Source organism: Marmota marmota, unplaced genomic scaffold, assembly GCF_001458135.2.
Source record: "Marmota marmota marmota unplaced genomic scaffold, marMar, whole genome shotgun sequence".
Classification (NCBI taxonomy): domain Eukaryota; kingdom Metazoa; phylum Chordata; class Mammalia; order Rodentia; family Sciuridae; genus Marmota; species Marmota marmota.
The window spans coordinates 46265396-46292076 of NW_026000016.1; the positions used below are offsets into that span (position 1 = coordinate 46265396).

Consider the following 26681-nt stretch of genomic DNA (forward strand, 5'->3'; position numbering starts at 1 on the left):
TGGGTGAGAGCTCTTTAAAGGCAAAGGCTTTATTTTAGCAGCAGTCTTCTTTGCCCCTTGCAACACTGGGGGTGGAACCCAGGGTCCTGTGCACGAGCTACTCCGGAGCCCAAGAAGTGTCCTCTTTCAAGCTTGCTCTCTCAATGGAAGGTGAGGACTGGGTCAGCTGGTATCTTGTTCCAACACCAGGGGTGGGGTGAGGTGGGGTTAAGAATTTGGATACTAAAAAGGCCAAACCACTGTTATTCCAGATTGTGCACTGGAAGCTATGCATTTCTTTTGGCCCCATAACCCCCATGAGACAAGGAGAGACATCACAATAACTGCAGGAAAACTGACTAGAAGTCATTCTTAAAGAGATTTAATTATTTGAATTGCATAAAAGGGGGTAGTACATTTAAATCTCTGCTACATCACAAACTGCTTTTTATTGTTTTATTTTATTAAAGACCCACTAGAGTTTTACCGTCTGCAGGTTTATGGCTATAGAATATGGAAGAGGAGAGGAAGAGCGAGCAACAGTTTCTTCTGTTGACCAGGATGCCCTCTCCACTGCAGAGGAGAGCTCTTTCAAAAGAAAAGGAGGGAAACAGATGTGGCAGTCCACACCCCATAACCATCCAGCTCCAGATCCAGAGTTAGAAAGGGACAGGAAGGAAACCAGGAAGGCGGAGCCTGGGCATTCACACTAAACCCAACCCTCTATGAGGATGAAACTTCCTTAGATTTCCTTCCAATATCTTAACCCTAAATCAAGTTTCCCTGTCAACTGAAATATAATAAAGGTGTCATTTCCACAAGGAGGGCTGACTTGAGGATTGACTCACCGACATTCTGAAGCGTTTATTAAAATAGAGCATGGCTTTAAAGACAGTTTCTAGTCTTCGAAGACTGAGGGGTTCTTTTAGTGGGGCCTGGAGGCATATGACCCACCAAAAAGAGCAGGATGCAAAAGAAGAAACCCCCATGTTGTTCGCAGGCATACACTCACTGCCACCACAGCCTGGCTGGGCAGAAGTCAAGGCAAGCGACCCCTTCTGGTTCTGCAAGCCCACAAGGCAGAGGGGCAAAGGAAGCTGTTCTAATGGCTCTAAATAACCAGCATATAGTGTAGTATTAGGACCAAGGATTTATTCCACAATATAAACTGCAACATTTGATACAAGCTACCAAAAAATAGGGGAGGGAGGAATGGGCAGGGAGAAAGCCAAAATACAGCTGTGGCAATTACTTACAGAGCAGTCTCTTTTCTACATCACTAGTTCATCAGTGACACTAGAAACTAGACATTTGCGTTCTGTACATCAACCAAATGCTAAAGCACCAACACACTGTTCAGGAGTTTGTTTTGTTTTGTTTTAATTCCAGCCACTGAAACCAACATAGAAGTTATTGCTCAGATAAATAAACCTAGTCTACCAGAAAAAAGAAAAGTGGATAAAGAAAGGAAGAAACAAACAAAAATCCCCAAAGTGGAAAAACTTAAAATCCCCAATGTGGTAACAGAGTAAACAAGAGAAGGATTCCTCAAATGAGGATTTACTGGAATTTCTGGTGCCCCTGTGGGCACTGAAACTGAGTTGGGTCTTAATCCGGTAAATCCCAGACAGAGGTACAATTTCAATGCTGTACATGAAAAGGTGCAAGCTTCAATGCCTTCCAAATTGGTGGAAACCCCTGCAAAAAACAGTCAGCATTTCAAACCTCAACAACCACAAACAGCTCTTAAGGAAAAAAATACAAAAAGTGTCAAAAATTTTTTTAGTTGTTTTTTCTTTTTTTCAAAGAGTTCTGGAAAAATGATCCCATGAGGAATAGAAATAGCACCGTGTACAGACTGGCTTGAACACCAGTCCTGTAGCTTTGCTGAGATTTGAGGAAATCTTCTTGGTTGGAGTCCTGAATTACATTAAGTGGGGGTGTTTGTTTTGTTTTTACTTTCGGCTTGGTGCGTCCTTCCCAGTACAGCGCACACAGATGTAGTCTTCTTTCTCTGCCATCTCTGGAGAAACACCAACACAGACCTGATGAAACCACTGATTGCAGCTGCCATCACACTGGACCCAGTCCACCTGGTTACAAAGAGCAGGAAGATGGGGTGTTCAGAGGAAAGAATGCCATTCAAAATTGGGCAGGCCAGCCTCAAGATATTCAGGCCGTTTGCCATTAACAGCCACCGTCCCACCACTGGGACCAAACGAGTGTAGCTGGCCCACCAGCCAAAGCAAAAGTCAAAGTCATCTTCAAGTCGTGACTGCTTTGGGGTTAAGACAGTGCTGCCCTGTGACAGTAAGCAAAAGGGCATTACGTCAGCATCCCTCCCACCTTCTTAGCGCCGGGACGGTGAAAGCTGGAGGAGCAAGAAAAGGAAAAAGGGAAGAACGAGAGTTTCTTCAAGAGAAGGGAGGAGAACCAGGAACGATGGTAAGAGCAGAAATATCAGTGGGGGGAGGACTGAGCAATCCATTCAGATCAGCTCAAAGCAGATAAGCAGAAGAGAAAGCCCCAGCGAGATGAGGTCTAGCTTACAGGGTTTCTGAGTTAAGGGAAAGCACGTCCTCTACGGCCCAAACCTCACTGACCTCATCTCCTTCTGGCTGCAGGCAGCTCGCAGCTGGACAGATGGCATCTTCATCCTCAGAGTCTTCCTGTTCCGAATAGGACGTGTCTGAGGGCAGGGAATGAGTTTCAGCAGAACGAACTAACTCATAGCTACGCTCTCTCTCTAACTTGAAATTGTTCATGTCCTTAGGGTGGCTCAGTTTGATTTTCTTCTTTTTGGGGGTCCTCATTTTTTTAACTCGATCCCACCGTTCACTGGAGAGGCCTTCTCTCTCCAGGCGTCTCTTCAGTTTCCTCTCAAGATTGTTGATTCCATCTCTCTTTCCTCGACAGCAATCATTCTGGGTGGAAGATGAGCAAATTCAATTTTAGCTTACAGTTTCCCTACTACTAAAATTAGTGAAGCTAAAGGAAATGGGCGAATGAGCCTGGCATGGTGGCACACACCTGTAATCCCAGCTACTTAGGAGGCGGAGGCAGAAGGAACACAAGTTCAATACCAGTCTGGACAACTTAGTAAATCTTTGTCTCAAAATAAAAAGGGGTGGGGATATAGCTCTGCAGTTGAACACCTGCCTGACATGTGCAAGGCCCCAGATTCAATCCCCAGGACCACAGAAAGGGAAAATAGGTGAATAAGAAACCAAATTATTCCCCTGGTGAATATCCTGCATCCTAAACATCTCCACCACCTCCCCCTCCAATCCTATGGACAACCATTTGACTTTAACTTCCTTCCCTCCTCTCTGTTAGTGAAACAAAGAACACTAGGAAAAAATAAAGAAAGAAAGAATGATTTGCCTTAAATTACTCAACCAGCACCAGGAGATGCAAGATCCTTCCAAAGATTCTTTTCATCAAATCAGGGAGTGACTGGCCACTTACATAGTTTCTATCTGGGTGTTTATGTCTACCCTTTGATCTGCTGGCTCCTAAGGAACCAGGCTATTAGTTCCTTCTTTAAAACCATATACCCCTACCCCTCATAGGAACATTATCTGAACACAATCAATAATGGTGCTAGGGGCTGGGATTGTGGCTCAGTGGTAGAGCACTTGCCTGGCATATGTGAGACACTGGGTTCGATTCTCAGCACCACATATAAATAAATAAAATAAAGGTCCGCCAACAACTAATAAAGTATTAAACAATAATAATGGTGCTATATTATCTGCTATCATAATGAAAAATAAATCCTAAATGCTGGTATTAGCCCTTGTATTATCTTCCATGAGATTCTTCCCTAATATGGCTTCAGTCTTCCTGGTAAGTTTCTATCCTATTTTCAGGGGCCTGAAGTGCCAGGTCAGATAGTTCACTAGAAGGAAGCAGAAATAGTGCCCTTAACTAGGCTAAGAAATAGGACTGTGTAGAGAATCCTTCAAGTAAGCCAGCATTCAAGATGAGCATCCTCAATCTTCACACCAGCTGCCTTGTTCAGGGTGTAACAAAAGCATTTGTTCAATGTTGACTCTGGAAGTATCTTTGATTTTTGAAATTGTTATAATTAAAAGCCCTCTCAGCTATAATTATGTTTTCACCTCTTAGTATTTCTGTAATAGGACAAAAACAACACTAACTCTCACTATTATCACATGGTAATGATGAAACATACACCTTACTAAAAAGAAATAAAAAAAAAAAAGAAAGAAATTTACACAGTCACCTCAAACAAGACCCAAACACAGGCCATAAGCTTAAACTGTAGCAAATGGTGGCTGGTGCCTACCTTCTCACCGACACCCTTAAGAGCAAGCTGTAAGGCAGACACCTGGCACCCTTCTGTGGATTAAAAATATCATCTCAAAGCCTTTGTGCTTCTGCTGCCTCCAGCAGCCTCAGACACTCACCTTCTCACTGCTGGGTCTAACTGGTGAGTTTCGGTCAGTTTGCTGAGCAGGGCTTGGCTTTGCAAGTAGAGTCTGGTAAAGTTCCTGAATTTCAGGAAGGGATACCTGGAGCAACTGGGCTTCCATCAATAGCTCATTCACTTCTGGACTGATGCCTGTTTAAGACCAGACCCAATCAAAAGGATGACAACAAAGAGTGTTCACACATGTGCATTCAGGCCTATGAAATTTACAGAAGGACTGCCTTTCATACCACTTCCACCCTCTATCCTCCTTAAATGGCATTCAGTTCAAGCTAGGTTCACTTAATGTGCCCAAAGCCCCAAACTAGATTTCCTAAGACTCCTTATTACTAGAGAAGTATTAACTTCATCCCTTTGCTAATTGCTAATACAGAAAAGACAGTACCTCTACCCTGACAGCTTCTACTAGAAAACTCAGAAACAAGCTGCTAGCCCAGGGCATGAATAATCTGAGTGGATCAAGGGGCTCTGACCACAAGACTAGATGCACACTGAGAAGGTGTGACTAAGGCTCAGGATTCCAGCTGCAGCTTTTGGCAGAAATCATTTATAAGTAAGAAAAAGGAGGTAGGCCAGGCATGGTGGAGCACACCTGTAACTCTAGCTACTCAGCAGGCTAAGGCAGAAGGATCACAAGTTCAAAAGCAGCCTGGGCAACTTAGCAAGACCCTGTCTCAAAAAAAAAAAAAAAAATTTTTTTTAAAGGGCTGGGTGTAAATCAGTGGTGCAGCATCTGCTAGCATGCATGAGGCCCTGAATTTGATTCCAAATAAATTGGGACGGGGTAGGTTTCAAATGTGTATTATCTCTGAGATCCTCCACAAATCTCTTAGGTAATTTAATAAGACAGTCCATGACTTAGCATCTGACTTAAATACTTGCTGCTTAATTATTAGTTTTATGGGATTGACTCTTCTGTCCCTGAAAGGAATAGACAAGGCCTTTCTCTCTGTTTCTTTCGCACTTATAAAACTTAAACATTATCCCTCTTCCCTACCTAGTGAATGCACAGTAACCCATATCCTACATTTAACAATGAAGTTCTGCTGGGTGCAGTGGTACATGCCTGTAATCCCAGTATCTTGGAAGGCAGAGACAGAAGGATTGCCAAGTTTGAGGTCAGCCTCAGCAATTCATCAAGACCCACAGCAACTTGAAACCCTGTCTCCAAGTAAAAAAATAAAAGGGCCGGGCATGGGGTGCAAGCCTGTAATCCCAGTAGTTAGAGAGGCTGAGACAGAGGAGAATTTTAAAGCCAGCCTCAGCAACTCAGTGAGGCCCTAAGCAACTGTCTCTAAAGGGCTGGCGTGGGGCTGGAATTGTAATTCAGTAGTAGAGCGCTTGCCTGGCATGTGTGAGGCCCTGGGCTCAATCCTCAGCACTAAAAATAAAGATACTGTGTCCATCCACAACTAAAAAAATATTTTGAAAAAGGGCTGGGGATGTGGTTAATGGTTAAGTGCCCCTGGGTTCAATCCCGGGTAGCAAAAAGATAAAAGGGGTTGGGATGTAGCTCAGTGATAGAGCATCCTGGGTTCCATCCCTAAAAGACAGTACCTCTACCTTGACAGCTTCTACTAGAAAACTCAGAAACAAAGCTGCTAGCTTGTACCAAAAGGAAGAGAAAGAAAGGGGGCTCAAAGTTGATTTTCATTTTATTTTTTCCCTACCACTGAGCTACATCTCCAGCCCTTTTTATTTTTTATTTGAGACGGGGTCTCAATAAGTTTCCCAGGCTAGCCTTGAACTTACGGTCTTCTTGCCTCAACATCCCTAATGGAAGGATAAAGTTCTTTATTGTACCTGATCCTCTACAACAAAAGACTTGGTTATATCTAGATGACCTGTTACTCTCCAGTCCTCAAAATACCAGTAGCAGTAGTAGTAGTAGTAGTAGTAGTAGTAGTAGTAATGATAATAATGATTCACAAACCATGGAGAGGGACACAACTCCGTCCAGTAGAGAAGGGAGAGTGTAAATATGAGGTCCTATTTTCCCAGTCATCAGGCAAGGAAAAAGATGTTGTACCAGGAGGCTGAGATACCTAATGGAAGAAAAACATCTTACAACAAGGCCTTTTCAGGATTAAAAATACTGGCACCAACCTAAGGAAAGTAACTTGGGTTATCAGGAAGGTAACTGGGAAAAAGAAAGGCTAATTCTCCCAAACTGAGGAGTCTCCTGGTGTTTCTAAACTGACCAACTCAACAATTCTTTGTCCGGAAGACCAAGCCTTTAATCTTCCCAGTTTTACTTGGACTGAATTCAGAAAGGTAAAGAAGACCACTGGGAAATAAGCCACTTTCTCTGAGAACAGATCATATAACCTTATGTAATTATCCTTATTGAAGATTACAATACAATATACGTAGTCAAGTACCCCTCTGAACAGATCAAAGGAGAATTTGTCAAAATCATTCACATCCACCTCCCTATCTTCTCCTGTATTTAAAGGAAATAGGGAAACATTCCTTCGACCATGATTTAAGAAATAACAGTTGTGTCCTTTGCCTTTACTGATATAATCCTAGCAAACCTTGTGTAAAAAAACACAAGCAATTCCACGATATAGATAGCTCCAATTTATCTATGCAGTGAGTATTTAATTGATCATCTGGTATGTGCCAGGCACTGTATTTATTTTTAAGGCCTGGGAAGAAATAAAAACACAAAAACCAAGGAAACAAATATGACAAAGGCATTTTTGGTTCCTTAACCCTTAAGTTGCTGAAGATTTAATTCATTTAGTTCATGTCTGTGTTCTTAATGGCACAAGAGCACTGTAATTATCTCTGATAGAGAACTATGTACTAGATTTAAAAGTCAAATTATAAAAAGACTGACTATTGTCATTCTGACTGTGCTTTCCTGGTATCTTCACATTCTTCTCCTGCAGCTTCAATGGAGGAAGACAGAAAGCGGCCTACCCCTTCCTCCAGTGATGGTCAGGGAATCTGGCTTTGGCAGAAAGAATGCACAAGGTATTGAAACCCACAGCCTTTCTACCGAAGAAATAAAGGACTCCAATACTTCCAAAAATTATTCTTTCTCAAAGGCTGAATACACAGAAGGCAAGAAGCTCTTCCACTCTCAGCAAATTCCATGAGGGAAAACGGGGGCAGGTGCCAAATTTGTAGTCAAACAATAATTTAAAATACACACATGAGCTGGGGTTGCGGCTCAGTGACAAAGCATTTGCCTAGCATGTGTGAGGCATTGGGATCGATTCTCAGCACCACATATAAATTAATATAAAATAATATAAATTAATGAAATAAAGGTCCATCAACAACTAAAAATTTTAAAAAAAGATATATACACACATGAAATACACATTTGGGTTAACAGACATATAAATGGAAAAAATACTTGTATATATGAAAAGGTGAACATTTGTTCTGTGGAAATGGAGTGCCTAGGCAACAACTGTTAGGAGCAGAGGAAACTAAAAGGATATGGCAGATGAGCACATCCTTCAAGTAGGAAGCCGTGGGTGCCGCGAGTGCTGGTAACACAAAGTGATTACCAAGGGAACAAACAGTGACACCAGGATCAGGAGAAAGGTACAGAGATTCCCAAAACCTGAGGAGTCCAGACTCACCTTGTTGGTCTCTGACACCTGTCCTGCTGAGGCTTGCCATCTGCTATATAACAGTCCTGAGCCCACACGGTCTTGCACAAATTTTAGATTCCCTGACGAGAGCAGTTGCTGGGCTCTGTGTTGCCAGTTCACGGTTCTTTCGATCATGTATCGAAGTGCATCTCCCTCAGGAAGGCGAACTCGGATACGCTGCAGGGAGGCCAGCAAGGGAAGAATTTTCTCTAATGGAGGTTTCTCTGACCTCCGACAATGGGGACAAAGCCAGATTCGGAGGCTTTGAGAAATACTGGGTACTGCCACACAGCTAGTGTGGAAAGCATCCCTGCAGAGTTCACACTGGATCATAGGGGTAGCTGGGGCCTTCTGACATAGGCAGACTTTCATCTCCACATCTTGGGCAGGTGACAGCAACTTCCCTTCATTGGCAAGTCTAAGAGACTGCAAAGCTTCCATTTCCCTTAGGCGAGCTTCCCCAAGAGTTGCCATCTGAAAAGAGAGGATGGTATCATAAAGAAATTGCCTTCCCCAGAACTCAAGGTCCTAGTAGTTAACAGAAAGGGCCCCACAGTAGTTTATCTGCATTCAAAGCCTGGCTCAGCCTCACATTGAAGTGCAAGGAACTGTGGGGAACATATTCCACTCTCTATAAAATAGAGATGAAAATAGTGTGCACCTCACAGGACCACAATGATGATTAGCTGTGATATGTGAGATAGATCACTCTGCCTGGGGCATAAGAAGCACAGTATGAGCAATTACTTTACATCACTTCTTAAAATCCAACATCTATGTACATTTATCTCTTAGAAAATTTACTTCTCTGTAAATATTGAGACCCTTTTTTTATACTCCATGTGAGCTCATTTCTGAGGCTCTCCACTTGTTTTCAGTCCCATTAGCTTTTGCATTCTTCTAGAAAGGTACATGATATAGAGGTCTCTTAGGCCAGCCATTACACAGTACTAGTGTATGTCTAACTGCTCTTCAATGCTGAGGTCTTCCATGTGTGCTGAGTACAGCAATTACAGGCAATGAAACTAGAGTCCTCATTAAAAAAGAAAAAAAAAAACCTTTTAACCAGATTTATTTTCTTTTCCTCCCTCCCTCCCTCTCTCTCCTCCTTCTTTCTTTCTTTTCCGTACCAGGGATTGAACTCGGGTGCTTAACCACTGAACCATGTCCCCAGCCTTTTTTTTGAGGCAGGGTCTCACTAAATTGCTCAGAGCCTTGCTAAATTGCTGGGGCTGGCTTTGAATTTTTAATCCTTCTGCCTCAGCTTCCAGAGTTGCTCATACAGGTGTTTACCACCACGTCCAGCTCAGATTTTATTACATGTACACATGCATACTAAACTAAGATCATTTAATGCAAACACAACAACAAGTAATCTGCAAAGCTGCCATTTTGCAGCAAGTTGAATGTATTCCTAAAGCCTTTCTTCTTTATTAAAGAGAGCCATGACCCAGCAGAGTTCAGTCACCTTGTCTTGAAAACAAACACAATCAACTTCATAGTCATTAAGCTAAAATGACCATTTACAAGCTGCCCATAAGTGAAACTTTTTACATGCACAGACTAAAGCACTTTCTATCTATAAGGCCTCCAGTAAACAAGCAAGCCCAAGCATTACAGATTTATTCACTATCCATCATGAAGTAAAAGTAGAGTATAAAGGTGGCAAATTCAAATTTGTACCATGTCAGAGTTGGCCATCACTTCAATCAAAAGCTAGACCATTAAAGCCCTCCTCTAGCATATTACTAAAGAAAACAGATACATGAAGGGAAACAGATTTTTTTTTTAAAAGCTATCAGATGCAGGACCTATTCTGTTTTCTCAAGTCTTTAAAATGTTAATTTATCACAGGTGAAACCATTCCCAGTGATCATATCCACCCATCCTCTTTCAGTCACACCATGAATTATAAGACCAGAATAAATTATTGTCTCTTTTTGAGATTGAGGAAGAAAATCTATGAATGGGGGGTGGGGGGCAATAAAAAATAGTTCCAAAAGTATACTAAGTAACAAACCTGTGATACATTTTTTTAAAAAATCTTTTTGAAAATGAACATGATGTTCAGCAATATATGTTATCTAATAACAAGGTGCCCTCTTGTAACCAAAAAATGGAAAGCAAGTGACTGACCTTTCAGGGTTCTGCCATGCGTGCATAGGAGGAGCTCTTAAACCAGAGTCCATGGATTAGATGGGCAGAGACTGACTACACACAAAGTTTCAGACAGACATATATGCATTTCGGGGAAAAGGGACTATGACTCAGTCTTTACAAAAATGAAGCACAGATATAATAGTGTAGGTTCACTATTATATCTGTGAACTACAGTAACTACACCAAAACAGTGCTTGGGTTGCAGAAATATATAAATATACCCCAAAGAAAGAATGTGTCAAATATATAAATAAACCAATGCAATCCCACATCGATCATAAGAGGTCAGTGAGCTACAAAAAACCAAACAGGAGAAAAGGAGTCCTGGCCCAAAGATGAACCCATTCAGTCAGTTCCAACAGCAGGTTGCTTGCTACATAATGTTATGGTCAACAATAGACTGTATATATGGCAGTGTTCCTGTAAGATTATACTGCCTACTGACACTGTAGCCCTATTAGTTGTAAGGGTACACTCTATGATGTTCACACAACAAAACTACCTAATGTCACACTTCCCAGAACTTATCCCATCCTTATGCTCTGTAATGGGCCATACTTTGTGCCAATAAAAGCATCCAAATCAGGCTGGGAGTGTAGTTTTATAGTAGAGTGCTTGCTTAGCATGTGGAAAGCTCTGGGTTCCATTCCCAGCACCACACAAAAACGGCTTCCAAATCATGCAGCTATCTTCTTTTATCCTAATACTGTTCATTGAACATGAGCTTGACTTGACTCATTAACTTGAAGATGATATCTTGAATCAACAGTTTTACTAAATGCAGGTCAGACTCAGATAAGCAATGCTGGGCATCAAACCCAGAGCCTTGTGAATGCCAGACAAGCACTTTACCACTAAGCTAATTCCCCCCATCCCTGACATCTTTCTGTTTTGGTCGGGTTTTTTGGTTTTGTTTATGATGATGTTGTTTTTGTTTTGTGAGACAGTCTATGTTGCCAAATCTGGTCTTGTGACTCTCTTGCCTCAGCCTCCTAAGTAGTTGAGATTATAGGCATGTGCTACCATGCCAGGTATCCTGGCAAGTATAAATCTTTTATACTTGACAATTTCTAATAAAACTGAGCACTTTATTCTACTTGTCTTCCCAGTATACCTGTATATCTGAAAGGGTTAAAAATTATCCTTCCCAGGGCTGGGGCTGTAGCTCAGCAGCAGAGCGCTTGCCTAGCATGTGTGAGGCACTGGGTTTGATCCTTAGCACCACATTAAAAATAAGCAAATAAAATAAAGGTATTCTGTCCATCTACAAATATATATATATATATCCTTTCCAATAATAAAGGAGAAGAAAAAACCCTACTACGCACAGCTGAAGCAGTCTCTTTGCTTTCACTTAAAGCCCTCTCCAGGTCACTCAAACTCTCCAATTTGGTGCTTTTCTTCTTCCCACTTGGCAAGGGCTCCTTTAACTTTCTCTGCTTTCTTTTCAATCCCAAAAGGCCAATATCACATCGAGGACACAGCACCTAATGCGGGACAAAGCACAAACATCAGCAAAATGGGTTTCAGATAAAGCTAAATAAAAGACTAGTCTATTAAAAAAAGGAAAGAAGGAAGAATGGGGAAAGGAAAGGAAGACAGGATTGCTTACAAAATATTTACTTTGATTCCAGATTCAATTAAATAGGTAAAAATATGCAGTATATCACAGATTCTAGTGATGATGCATGGGCATCAGCTTAGAAAAAACATAATAAAAAAGTACAGATAAAGCACTTTATGAAATAGGTGTTTTCTAATCTGGTAGTGAAGTACAACTAAGTTTAAAAGTACAATTTCAACAAAGATAGAGGAATTTAAATGAAAAAATGGTCTTTAACTTTAGACACTGAATGCCAACAGGTATCCAAAAATAATTTAAGACTGCTAAAAACAATTCAGAACACAGATTCATAAGTAATGGTGTGACTTTTGTATATGATAGACCACATATTTTACCAAGCTAGGAGATTTTAGTGCTTCCAAGTGAGCCCACTGTAAACTTACCTCTAAGAGAGAATATGGAGAATTTTCAGTCAAGAATGTATTAGCAGCACATTCTTTCCAAGCCTGAACTTCAGCTACTAGTGATTCCAGTCTTGGCAAAGAATTTAGATGAACTGGGATAGATCGACCTCTTGTAACAAGTTCTATGAGTGTGTCTAACACTGGCACACGTCCTCCAGCCTAATAAATTAAAAAAAATTATAGCAATTTAGGGAAGAAAAAAAAAACATTCCATGTAAAACAAGAAAAGCATAATTCAGATGGTCCATGATCAATGGACCAATTCAAATTACTCCATGACTTCAACATGTTTAATTCCCAGATGTTCCAATGGAATGTCAACATGACAAACACTATGGTGTCTCTTTGTTCTATTTATGTCATTCTAAATTGACTTGTTACATTGGTCCCTATGGACTGTCTGAAAAAATTCAACAGAAATAAAAGCTTACAGTGACTCAAGCCTTTCATATGCTGACTTATATTTTAAAAAGCAACAAAAAAGTATTTTTCTCCAATCCACTCACCAATGATGAATTAAAGTAACCCAGAATAAATTATTCAGGAAACTAAAATCTGAGTTGAGAAAGCCCAGTGGTTCTTAAACTTTAGCATGCATAAGAATCATCTGGAAAGCTTGTTTAAACACAGTTTCCTGGGCCCCATCCCCAGACATTCTGATTCAGTAGGTGAGGGAAGGGTCCATGAATTTGCATTTCTAACAAGTTCCCAGGTGATGCTGCTGCTGCTGGTGATGCTAATGTTGCTGGTCCAGGAACCACAATTTGAGAATGATAATGCCAAACTGGAAGAAGAATAAAAGCATCAGGTTATGGGGGATGAACTGCACCAGTGTTGCTCTAATACAATGGTAAAACTTAACATGGCTAATGGTCAGTCTTCCAGATACATCACCACCTCACATATGGATGTATTTATTCTAGTTAAACATATTTAACTCAAATCCAGCAAGGCTTTGAAACTAACTCCAATTGTAGAAAATATAGAAGACAGAACACACCACAAAGAATCTCTTAACCAGAAAAATCCAGAAGGTGGAGCATACCTCAGGAAAATTAGACTGGACAGTGAAACGAGGGGGAAAAAATAGGATGGGGAGAACTCCATGAGTTAAAGGAAAAAAATAAAAAGAGCTATACCAATTAGGTGCAATGGATTAGACAACCCTAAAAGTCATTTCTAGGGCAACAGGGTAAACTGGGCAGTTGAATATTTATGCTCTTTCATATTTATTCTTAAAGAAATGAATCTGTTAGGGCATAAATTTCTGATGGACATTTAAAATAAAAAGTATTTGACTCATGAGTCACATGCCATTCCTATGATTGTTATTTAGAAGAATATGGAGTGGCTGGGTACTGGCCGCAGCCAGGAGACAGCTAAACTAGAGGTCTCTCAAGTGAATTTCCTAAGATATCAAATAAAACACAAATGCACCATTTACCTTTAAATTCGGCTCCTCTGCCCTCAGCCTCAAGCTCCCTAAACGGGAAAGGGAGGAATATCATAAGAGGCTGGCGAGAGAGAATGAGCACGTTTTGGAGTGGACTTTTATTGGGGGGACTCTAGATTCTTTAGAAATTTCCATCCAATGAAGGTCAAGAAGGGCAGGGTTACAAGGACAGGTAAGGTAACTCAATTCCTGGAGATATAGGAAGGCACGCCCACGCATGGAGACACATTTGGCTACATTTTTACTACCCTCAAGATTGGGGCTACCGTCTTCAGCCACTTAAAAGTAGCCAGATCAACAGGGATGACTGATAATGCCTCAACAGATCAGGAGGGAAAAACGCTGGTCACATGATGTGACAGCCTCCCACAGCTGGGCACAGCTGTGCACGCTTATAATTCCAGTGGCTCCAGAGGCTGAGGCAGGAAAAAGAATACTCCATAACCTTCCAGAATAAATAATCTAACTATCAAGTGGATTGGTTCCCTATTGTTAATCAAATCCATGCAAGAAAAGGCAAGGCTATTTTTTTTCAAGTAAGAAGCAAAACTTGCTTTTTGGTCTTAAGGACACTATTGCAAAGAAATGAATGCAATATACCTATCCAGAAGCATTTCCTTGCTTTCTGATTTAAATAAGCTAGCCTCTCCATTTGCATGACCTCACCTTCTGGTTGCTACCAATCACTGAGTGAAAAGAGGGCCATGACTACAATTACTATAACATCAACAACTATTGAGAAGAGCCTGCAACTACAACTCCTTGGGCGTTTACATGCATGTAAAATACTTTTGTCTTGCTAGGATTACATTTTAATTACATAATATCCCTCAAACAATGTATCTTCTTTTTAGCCCTGTTAACCAGAACAGAGTCCCAGATATTTTGTTGCAAACATTTATCTACAAATGTCCCATTTGGTATTTCTTATTAACAAGTGGTCAATAAGCATCAATTAAAATTACACAAATATTTAGAAAACAAGAGTGTTTTATTACTAAAATCTGAAAAGAAAACTTGAGGCTCTTTTTCCTCCCTCAAAAGGTCCATCAAACCTACAATAATTACAAAGACAAAAGAAGACACCCATTTCCCCCACCAACTGCTTTTCAAATTGTTATCCAGCTAAAAATTGGGTAAATCATAGAAGGCATTTTTTCTGAACCTTACTAATGTTTCAAGTGAACTGGAGTTGGGGGTGGAAGGAAACACAGCAGACAGTACTGAGGACTGAACACAAGATCTCATGTATTTTAGGCAAGGCCTCTATCACTTAGCTACATTCCTAGCCCAAATATAACTCTCTTTTTAAAACATTATATCCAACAAACATCTAGCAAAGGGCCACATAATTACTTAATTGGTGATAATTACTTTGGATATAACTTTGAAACCCATTTTCTTTCTTTCTTTTTTTTGGGGGGGGAGAGGGTGGTGAGAGGGTAAAGGCAACCATACCTTTTTCTCTCAACAACTTTTTCTTTTCTTTTTTTTCCCTTGATCTGCAACCAAGTACTCAAGAAAGACTCCAAAAAGTGGGTTGAATTGTCTATGCTTTAAATATTTGATCCAATTGGTCAGGATAATAACAGGTAAGTATATCCCAAAAGGCTGAAAAGAATCAGTATTTGGGTCTCAACTCTTAAAAACAAAAAAAAACAAACAAAAAAAAAAAAACACTCAATCTGTGCAGTGAAATAAGATTCCACACACCATCCTTAATAACATGTCAATTATTAGCTGGGAGCCATGACACACACCTGTAATCTCAGTGACTCAGGAGGCTGATGTGGGAGGATCCCAAGTTCAAAGCCAGCCTCAGCAACTTAGCGAGGGCCTAAACAAGTGAGCAAAACCCTGTCTCAAAATAAAAAGGGCTGGGGAATGTGGCTCAGTGATTAAGACCCTTGGGTTCAATCCCTGGTACCAAAAAAAATATATATCCTAATGTAATTTTATTACTCCAAAACAGGACTGCCTACCACTAACTGAAGATTCTATTCCATTTATTTCTAGTACCAAAAACAAAATCCAAAAACCAACACACACACACACACACACACACACACACACCCTTCTCCTCCAAAAAAACCTGCTTGTCAATTATTGCTCTTCATAGATGCACTTACAAATCTGGGACATTTTCTTTTGTTTTTAAACCAACCTGCAGAGCCTCGACATCCTGAAGCCAGTCTCTGGCTTTTTGCACTGAATCTTTCAGGGCTGCACCATTGGGCAGATATGCGGGGATCTCCTCGATCTCCTTTACAGCTGTAGCAAGGCTGTTCAACGAATGCCGTGGTCTACATAAATTAAACAAAAAGGCTTCTCAGCATTTTCTATGAAGGTTCATTTTTCTTATGGTTACTAAAAATGCTAAAAAAAAAAACCCTCATTTTAAAAAATAAGAAATTAAGTATGGCAAATAAATCTGCAAATGGCACTGGTTATTAGATATAAAATTAAATTTTAATTGCTGTATAATCACAAATAGGATTAAAAAGCAAATGACTCAATAAAGCATTTAAGCTCTACTTGGACCTGATCTTATGATGGTATAAACTCAAACTTTCATCTGCACAAGGTAAACAACTTACTGACAGACATCTCTTCTACGTTAAACTAGATAAACTGTCAAAATTCAGAGTTTCACTAAGGACAAAGTGAAATTCTACAAGATATTAACACATTCAAAGCAGAGTACCAAAACCGTCTAGGTCTATAACCTAGATAATTTCAATGCTTTATGTTGTCAAGAGGACCAACAAAAATCGATCAGAAAAAGCAAGAGTAGGAAAGAAGCTTCATTCTCTCTTCTCCCTCAGATGGTTAGCCTGTGTACAATCTAAATCTAAACCTCAAAAACAGATAAAGTATCCTGAATTACTAAATCAACAGCACAAAATGTACAGTCCTGTTTCTATAGAAAAGCTGCATTATCTACATGTTATCTCTCAGCTACTTCTCTTAAGACTTCCTGACACCCCACTTATTGGTTTAAACATTTCCACCTATTTGTAAACGTGTTCTTCTCTTGAAGACAGTCTCATTGGGATCCAGAAAAATTTCATTAAATCTTATCCCTAGAAGAGGTAGTTCATTTAAATCATTCATTTCATCATGAGTAAAATAAATAATAATAATAATAATAATATTCTTCACCCAAGTTGCAAAGTAGGACAAAATATCTAAGCTATTTCCACATGTATTCTATATGCATTTTAGCAACTCAACACTTGCAAAATGCCAACAACTATGCTCTCTATGCTTTAAAATGTAACTTATCATTCAACCTTCCCCAAGATAGGGATATGGGTTTACTTTTTTTTTACCTGGCCTTGAGAAGACTCTTGGCTTTGTCATCCCAGTGCTCTGACACTGTAAGCAGTTCTTGCAGCCGGGCCATAGCTTTCTCCACTGCCGAATATGGGGCCAGCCCCACTCCCAGGTCTATGAGACGTCTCATATCATCTAAAGTAAGGGAGCTGGGATCTAGATAAGCTTGCTGCACTTCTTCTAGCCAACGGGCCTGCTCCAGGCGTATCCGCATCTCAGCAAGCTGTGGAAGTTCAACGTCAAATTCAAAGCTAACATCTAGCAAGTCCTGTAGCTCAGCAGCACTAGGCATTTCCTCAGAGAGTAGTTTCTGGCTGTGTTGTTGGAAGTCTTCTACACGGTTCAAGAGATCCTAAAAGGAAAAAAGCACACAAAAACCAATTGCATTTGGTGCAAATGCAACAAATTATAAGCTGTCCCACCAAAGTAGTAATTTCAAAGCCAGACATGGTGGTGTACACCTGTAACCCAGCAAATTGGGAGGCTGAGGCAGGAGGATCCCAAGTTCAAGGCCAGCTTGAGCAACTCAGCAAGGTCCTAAACAACTAAACAAGAACCTATCTGGAATAAAAAAAAATAAGGGCTTGGGATATGACTCAGTGGTTAAACACCCTTGAGTTTAATTGCTAATAAATAAACAAGTAATTTCAGGAATTGGCTTCTTTCAGACTTAGAATCTTTAATTCACATTCAATGTGATCCTCTGCCATCATCCCTCCTTGATTTTACTAATAATATAAGTAAATGAGGCAACTAACATAAGCCAACTGTAGCAAGTTTCTTGCTAAAACAAGAGACTATGTTTTTTAAAACAAAAAACAAAAAAAACCTTACACCAACTGTAAGAACTAGCTGGTGGTCACTTTCAAAATAAAAATTTTGAATTTTATCTCTCTTCTACAGACATTATAATTTCTTTATGCACACACAATTTTAATGTATATTAAAATTTATTTGAAATAAATGAACAAAGTAATTAGGAAAGAGAATTTAATGATTTAAGTTTATTTACAGAACACAGAATTAATAATGTACTCCCACACATCCTCTATAATTACCTTTAGCAGTGGTGTTTGACTGAGGACACATGGAAGAGCATACAACTGTGTCACAAATTGTCGGAGTTCATTCACTGTCAACTGATTTTGGGATTTTCCTCCACCAGATCGATATCTGCAAAAGAAAAACCCAGGGAAGCTGTATGAGAACCTTATTCACCACTCACAGGTTCCAATGTCAAAGAAATCTGGGACAGAAGGAAAAATCAGTTAAAACAGGTTTCCAAGTTTAGGTGACAAAAATGATCAGAAGTACATACCTAGTTTGCCTTTTGCCATTAAGCAACTGCTGGGCAACAGAGGCACACTTTTCTGCATCTTGTGTGACTAAGCGAAGGTGACGCAAAAGATCATTATCTGGGAATTTCTTCATTTCCGATTCTTCAATTAAAGACTTAAAGCTGACAAGACCTAGGAATAAAGAAAAAAGACACCTTTTTTATAATCATTATATTTATTAGTACTGTCATAGAACTGAAGGAGAGATTGCTTGAGAGATTGCTTTTATCTACTCTTATCTATAAATATAACTTGAACACTATTGCAATGGTCATTAATAAATTTGTTCATTTGAAGTGGGCATAGTGGCATAAGCCTGCAATCCCAGCAACTTGAGAAAAGCTGAGGCAGGAGGGCTGCAAGTTCAAGACCAGCCTCAGCAATTTAGTGAGGCCCTAAGCAACTTAGTGAGACTATCTGAAAATAAAACATAAAAAAGGGGATTGCAGATGTGGGTCAGTGTTTCGATGCCATTGGTATCAATCCCCAATACCAAAACGTAAAAAGAAATTAATTGATTACTTAAATAAACTTATTCATTTGAGTGGGGGGGGGTGTGGCAGCTGGGCAAGAAACTGACTGGCAGGGGTGCAGTGCAGGAGGTACTGGGGATTGAACCCAGTGCCTCACACATGTGAGACAAGGGCTCTACCAATAAGTTACAATCCCAGCCCTCTAATCCTAATCCCTTTTTGATTTTGAGACACAGTCTCACTTAGGCTGGCCTCAAACTTGTGATACTCCTATCTCAGACTCCCGAGTCACTGAAATTACAGGCATGCACCACCACGCCTGGCTGGAGAAAAAGATTTTAAACAACTGTTTAGAAGTGATCTTCAATATGAAAATATTAAGATCTACTCAAGGTGGTGCACACCTGTAATCCCAGCAACTTAGGAGGCGGAGGCAGGAGGACTCTAAGTTCAAGACCAATGTGGACTACTTAGCAAGACCCTATCTCAAAGGAAGAAAATAAAAAGATAGGGATATAGCTCAGTGTGCTAAAGTGCCTCTAGCTTCAATACCACAAAATAAATAAATAAATAAATAAATAAATAAAAGCTTTCCCAAGATTCTGTGTGAAATGTAAAATGCTTTCATCTCTGAAACAAAGAGGTATAAAAGGTTATTGTGTTTCCTAACAATATTGTTAAATAAACTATCAAGCACAATTCATATATTAAGTTATCACTTTTGATGTAAGGGCATCTGCTTTATTCACTCTTTGGTTTTAAATGCGTTGCCAATGTTCTAGAAACCTGGCTGCACAGAGGTGGTAACCAAGGATGACTTCAGCTCTTTCTAATAATCTGTTTTGTTGATAACTTTAAGTTGCCTGCATCACAATCAGCCCCAATTTGGTATTCAGCAAGCCCCACTTTCTGTGCCACATACTTTTCTTCTTATTGATTTTTGCCTCCAAAGCTTCGTTCACATTCAAGGCCCATTCATTATAAGATTCTGCTCGAAGCTTCAATGCATTCATCATAGGGTAGAGATCATCCAGAGTGTATCGATAACTGGAAAAAGAATACCAGACAGCTTTGAGACACATGGCTCTGGAGAAAACTTAATATTTTATACTTACCATTTTAGCCCGAAAACAAGGAGATCACTGAGCTTTTAGTAAAGATTCCATGCTTTTCATAAAGGGGGGAAAATCATTCCTCTTACTTACCGCAGTTTATATTTATAAGGAGGACAGGAACACAATTCCTTTACATGATGCAAGCAAACAAGCAGGCCAGGTTTACAAGAGCAGGAGATGGCAGACATGAAGCATGTTGTTTTGCATTTTATACACTGTCGCTCATCATCTGGCAACAACTCAAAATCCATTCTCTCCGAATCAATTACTCCCTAAAATGAAGTAGACTTTAGAGACTTTTAAAGGACAATAATCTCCTTGCCCCTAAGACTAAACGGAAAAAAAAAAAAAAAAGTCTTACCAAAATACAGAAGCAGGGCAAAAATGTGTGGAATACAAAGTAACAAGGACCTCCACCTTTTTTAATAAGGTAAGGTCTTATGTTTGGCTTTTCTGATCTAAGTATAAAAACAGAATGACTAACAATGAGTAGCTGCTTATCACTCCAAAATGGCCTTGTCCATGTCTTCAGCAAAGATGGGGATTAAAAAAAATAGATAAGCTTTCTATTTATGAGAAAATGCTACATAGAGCTTCATAGTGATATTCCTAGATAATCTATAAAAAGAATAAAAATAAAAGAGCAAGTGGGAAAGATACCCAAGTAGTAACTGTTTACTAAGTGGTCTCTTAATTTTTTACAGAAAAAGTTATATGCAGTGATATCATTATCTCATGAGGTTATAAAATGTGTGTAATAGAAGAGACTGTAACTTCAAAGTAAGACTCTCAAGGGAAAATAGTCTTAAGCAGTGAATTTCACCTATATTCTACGTCATCCAATTTTTAGTGGGCCCTTGTGGGATGTATCTTTTGCCACTCAAAGCCTAAACTCTACCACCTATTCTAATTATCTGCTTCTAGATCCAAATCCAACATGAAAATGCCAGTCCTGGTTATGACAATTTATGAGCCTTCTGTTTTATTTTAACCTTTTGGCTATTTCACTTCTAACAAATATATTGACCAACAAAAACAAGGAGAGTAAGGAAAATGCTAATTAATGTTTTTTTAAAATATGTAATTCTTTTGTCTTACATCTATAATTGAGAATGTCATGAATGGAGACAGTTGGAATTTTTTGTTTAAAATGAGATTAGCTACAATTACTAATGTATGAGCTTAGTAGGTCACTTAAAACCTCTGGGCATAGTTTTCCCCAACTATAAAGTATCAGGGGAAGGTAGATATCCTGCAACTAATTCATTATGGACGTCAGAGAGTCAACATTTCAGCATACACCCAAAAAAGGCACATTTTTAAAAAATTAACTAAATTCTACTTGAAGACTTGTCCCCAAATATATCCATTAAAAATCTACTAGAGGGACTGGGGATGTGGCTCAAGCGGTAGCACGCTTGCCTGGCATGCGTGCGGCCCGGGTTCGATCCTCAACACCACATACAAACAAAGATGTTGTGTCCGCCAAAAACTAAAAATTAAATATTAAAATTCTCTCTCTTTAAAAAAAAAAAATATAAAGGATCTTTGACAGCCTATACTTGTACAGTTGTTTTTTTTTTTTTTTTTAAATCTACTAGAGAGCTGGGGTTGTGGCTCAGTGGTAGAATGCTTGCTTCGCACGTGTGAGGCACTGATCCTCAGCACCACATAAAAAGATAAACAAAAACGGTACTAAAAAAAAAATCTACTAGAAATTGCCAGGCGCAGTGGTGCACGCCTGTAATCCTAGTGGCTTGGAAGGCTGACAGAGGAGAATCGTGAGTTCAAAGCCAGCCTAGGCAACACAATGCGCTAAGCAACTCAGTTGAGACCCTGTCTCTAATATAAAATAGGGCTGGGCTCAGTGGCTGAGTGGCTCAGTGGCTGAGTGTCCCTGAGTTCAATCCTGATACCCCACCCCACCCTACCCCACCCCAAAAAAAAATCTACTAGAAATTAAAAGTGAGTTTAATGAGGTTGCAGAATACATCAGTTGTATTTTTACATGTTAGCAATTAGAAAATAAAAAAATTTTAAAGTGCCACTTATAATAATGCCAAAAAAGAGAAAAACATAACTATACCATGTTCATGAACTAAAAGACTCAGTATTGTTAAAAGTATCAATTATCCCCAAACTATTTATAGGTTTAATAAAGTCCCAAACAAAATCCTAATGAGTCATTCTGGTAGAAATCAATCAGCTAATTCAAAGAAAATAAAAGAGACAAAACTATTTTTAAAATAAAGAACAAAGTTGTAAACCAGGCAAAGTGGTGCACACCTGTAATCCCAGAAACTTGGGAGGATGAATAAAGGGGACTGCAAGTGAGACCTTGGCTCAGAATTCAAAATATATAGGGGCTGGTGATGTGGCTCAGTGTTAAAATGTTTCCCGAGCATTCACCCTGGGTTGAACCCCCAGCCCCCAGTAGGGGAGGCAGGGGTGGTTTTTGTAAGATACAAGATTTTAAAACTTCTTAGAAAATTACAATAATGAGAAGCATATGGCATTAGCAATAGGACAGATGTACATATGTATGAAGTGATTTTCAACCAATATGCCAAGGTAACAATGAACAGATACTTTTTTTAAAATATGATGCTGGAACAACTAGACATCCGCATGAAAAAAAAAAAATTAACTTTGACCAATACCTTATCACACAACAAAAATTACTTGAAATGGATCAAAGGCCTAAATATAGTCTTCAAACTATAAGATTCTAGCCAGGAGTGGTGGCACACGTTTATAATCCAGCCACTCAGGAGACTGACAGGAGAATCTAAAGTTCAAGACCAGTCCCAGCAACTCAACAAAAAACCCTGTCTTGCGGGGTGGGGGTGGGGGGGTAGTGCTGGGGATGCAGCAAAGTTTTTTGTTTTGTTTTTTTTTAAAGTAGGACCCATACCCCCAACCACAACATGATCTACAAAAGGAAGAAATCTGGCTGGGGATATAGCTCAGTTGGTTGAGTGCACAAAACCCTGGATTCAATCCCTAGCACAACAACAAAGGAAGAAATAAAATGGACTTCATCAAAATGAATACCTTCTATTCTATGAAAGACAGTGCTAGGAGAACCAAAGATAAACCAGACTGGGAGAAAATATTAGCAGAACACTTATCTGATAAAGGACTGGTATACAGAATATATAATGCACTCTTAGAACAATCTAATTTAATAAATAAAAAGGGCCTAATATGGGCTGGGGTTGTGGCTCACTGTGAGGCACTGGGTTTTATCCTCAGCACCACTTAAAAACAAATAAAATAAAAGGTATTATGTCCATCTACAATTAAAAATATTTTAAAGAGGGGTACAAACATTTGAACATAAAGATAAATAGGTAGCAAATAAGTCCACAATAAGATAGGCAATAAATAAAAACAAAAATGATATATTACTATACATCTACTAGAATGGCTTTCAAGGAAATTAAATACACTAAAAAAAGACTTCTTAAAGTGTGTAACTTATTAAAGTTACACCCGGATGACATGCAATTAGGTGAGGAGAAACCTTACCAATTTACGAACAGTCTCCCTTAAGGCTTTCTCATCTTCAATCATAATGGCCATGTCTTTCTGAACAGTTGAAGCCACTACAACATCTAGTACATCAGCCTTAGACGCCATCTTACATATCATCTCATCATGGGAAAACACACAGTAACGGTGAAGCAGGCGGTAATGCTCCACACACTGTCTGCCCAATGGCAGCTGAAAGAAAGGAGGAGACGGGGTAAAAATGAGAGTTCATAACCCACTTGAATCAAAGTGTGAAATATGATATATCAAGAACTATGTAATGTTTTGAACAACAATAAAAAATTTAAAAAAAAAATATCACCAAATATCACACTATAAAATATCACACTAGCATGTATGAAGGCAACGGAATCTCAGCACCACATTTAAAAAAAAAAAGGTCCATCAACAACTAAAATATACTTTTTAAAAATATTCAACTTTATAACTAAAGGAAACCAAATGTGTCAGTAAATTGCAATACTGTGGATAATTTAAACCAGTATGGACAAAGTTCCAGACTAGAGTTGCAGAATATTAATCAATACCTCCTCTTTCTTCATTAAGTCAGGATACTGAAGAGGCTAAAGAAGATCACTTGAGCCCTGGAACTTGGGGTGAACCTGGGCAACATAGCTAAACCCCATCTCAAAAGAACAATAATCAAAAACAAAAAAAAAGTCACAACAACAACAAAAAATAAAGTCTTGCTACAAAAGAAAGAAAAAGTTAGTGGAATTAAATAATGTGATTATATTACATATGCTTGATTTACAATGTGGTACTAAGAGCCTTATCTCTTTATGGACTGGAAAACAATTTGCAGACTGTCCAGCTGAACATCAACAGGTTATAGTAACAATACACAGGGCAGATTTGAAAGCATTATATTCCATTTCCACAGTTAGAAAAAGCTCACTAATTTGTAATTACATACCCAGTCAACAGTGCAGAAGTTAACAGCCTCAGCAAAATTAAACCCTTGGTTAAAACCACTGTGGTAAGCTCTTGGAAATGTAATCACAAACTCCCCAGCACACTGATTCGTTCGATAAACCTAAAAAGACAGATAATTAGAGATTTTTGAGGTTCTCAATTACAGTCTCACCAAAGATAATTTGGACATAAACTATTAGGTGATTCTCCAAAACATGAAGCTTTCTGCCAGTTAAAACTGAGGAAAAAAAGAAAAGAAAAATTATAGATAGAATGTCACCTAATTTCTGCCACAAGATGGAGCAGTACCCCAGGCTACCATAGTTAGTTACTCTGAACAAAAAATATGGCTTCCAATACAAAACTTTGACCACATCCAGGATCAAGACACATTTTTCTTAATACAGCTACCATAAAGAATATCCTACTGAGGATGATGGCATATACCAGTAATCCCATTATCTCAGAAGGTTGAGGCAGGATGATCACAAATTCAAGGGCAGACTCTGGAAGGCAAGCAAATTGGCAAGACCCTGTCTCAAAATTTTAAAAAAAATTAAAAAATTTAAAAATAAAAGGGTTGGGAATGTGGCTCAGTGGTTAAGCATCCCTGATATCATTTAAAAAAAAAATCCTAACGTAATTTCATTACCCCCAAACAGGATAACCTACCACCAGCTGAAGATTCTATTTCAAGAATATCATAATAGGACTGGGGTTGTGGCTCCGTGGTAGAGCGCTCGCCTAGCTCGTGGGAGGCCCTGGGCTTGATCCCAACACCACATAAAAACAAATAAAGACATTGTGTCCAACTACAATTAAAAAATAAATATTTTTTTTTAAAAAAAGAATCTCATACAGAGCTCTTCCTGATTTGGATCTCAAATTTACTTCCTATCATTCCACTCTTTGGATTAACCAAACACCAAAAGCACCTGTATTATTCAAGGCACACACCTTTTACACTGAACTTACATAAGAGCACACAGCTTTTTAAGCCTCTATATCTCGAATTTATGGTTGTTCCAACTGTGGTCAAGACCCAAAAAAAGACCCCAAAAAATCAGAAATTCTAGTGATGGGGTCCAGACATATGCATGGTAATGACTCTATTAGGGTTCTCATAAAGACTGTCTGTATCACATGAGCAAAATCCTTTCTATCTGAACTACTTTCTTCCTCTCCTACTCTTTGCCAAACACTTATAAGCAGAAGTTCCAACTCCTACTTCAGATGGCATCTAATTTATAAGCCCTTTCTGAATCTCAATAGTCTACTTGACACTAACAAACCACACCACCCTTTCCATTTTCTACATAAACTTTGCCCCTTTTTTCCCCTTAAATTGTGAATCCCTATTGCACAAGGAGTTCATTCATCTATTTTTTGTTTGGGGTACAGGGCATTAAACTCAGGGGTGCAAATTGGCAAGACCCTTTTATTTTTGAGACAAGGTGTCTCACTAAGCTGCTTGGGACCTCACTAAATTGCTGAGGCTGGCTTTGAACTTGTGATCCTCCAGCCTTAGCCTCCTGGATCACTGGGATTATAGGTGTGAGTCACTGCACCCAGCTTATTCATCTACTTCTGTAGGTCCAGAATGTAGTCTTGCATGATTGGCTCAAATACTAAAGAACTAGAGCCAAGTCTTGCATTGAGCAAGCTACTTTTGACAAATGGGGCAAGACCAATCCACATGGTAGGGGGTGGGGGAGGGGGCAGGGATCAATGAGCAAAGTACTAACAATGAAAGTATGGAAGAATTTTGGTACTTATTGGTCATTATTTTATCAGTTATAGCCCATGCATAACTTATGATACCTCAATGAAATGTCTTTTCAGTCTATTCCCATTGACTAACTAACCTGTGAAGCCAAAACACATAAAATTTAGGTCACAGCAAGATCAAGAATTCACTTTAGGGCTGGGGTTGTAGCTAAGTCACAGAGCATTTGCCTAGCACATGTAAGGTATTGAATTCAATCCTCAGCACCACACATAAATAAATAAGTAAAACAAAGGTATTGTGTTCATCTACAACTAAAAAAAAATAAAAATAATTCATTTTAACACTATTAGTCTATCATTTACATTTTATTTAGCTAATTAGGATAGACTCTTCAATTCCATACATCTCAATATAGACTCCCAGGCTGGGGATATGGCTCAGTTGGTAGAGTGCTTGCCTTGCATACACAAGTGCAAAAGGCCCTGGGTTCAATCCCAAGCACCAAAAAAAAAAAAAAAAAAAAAAAAAAAA

General features: G+C 39.1%; 1 protein-coding gene across 1 annotated transcript in view; it reads right to left on the reverse strand.

Annotated features, from left to right (window-relative positions):
• Nucleotides 1-345: 345 nt before the first annotated feature.
• Kdm5b (lysine demethylase 5B) overlaps nucleotides 346-26681 on the reverse strand; it is a 46000-nt gene continuing 19664 nt past the window's right edge. Inside the window, exons 12-26 of the mRNA XM_015483849.2 lie at nucleotides 24423-24542; nucleotides 23483-23677; nucleotides 20042-20223; nucleotides 19759-19883; nucleotides 18345-18495; nucleotides 18085-18199; nucleotides 17023-17378; nucleotides 15855-15993; nucleotides 12217-12396; nucleotides 11538-11696; nucleotides 8038-8523; nucleotides 6369-6480; nucleotides 4413-4567; nucleotides 2583-2903; nucleotides 346-2072 (exon numbers count right to left, since the gene is read on the reverse strand). Coding sequence (XP_015339335.1) covers nucleotides 1935-2072; nucleotides 2583-2903; nucleotides 4413-4567; nucleotides 6369-6480; nucleotides 8038-8523; nucleotides 11538-11696; nucleotides 12217-12396; nucleotides 15855-15993; nucleotides 17023-17378; nucleotides 18085-18199; nucleotides 18345-18495; nucleotides 19759-19883; nucleotides 20042-20223; nucleotides 23483-23677; nucleotides 24423-24542 — 2934 coding nt within the window. The 3' untranslated portion in view covers nucleotides 346-1934. The remainder of the gene's footprint in view (nucleotides 2073-2582; nucleotides 2904-4412; nucleotides 4568-6368; nucleotides 6481-8037; nucleotides 8524-11537; nucleotides 11697-12216; nucleotides 12397-15854; nucleotides 15994-17022; nucleotides 17379-18084; nucleotides 18200-18344; nucleotides 18496-19758; nucleotides 19884-20041; nucleotides 20224-23482; nucleotides 23678-24422; nucleotides 24543-26681) is intronic.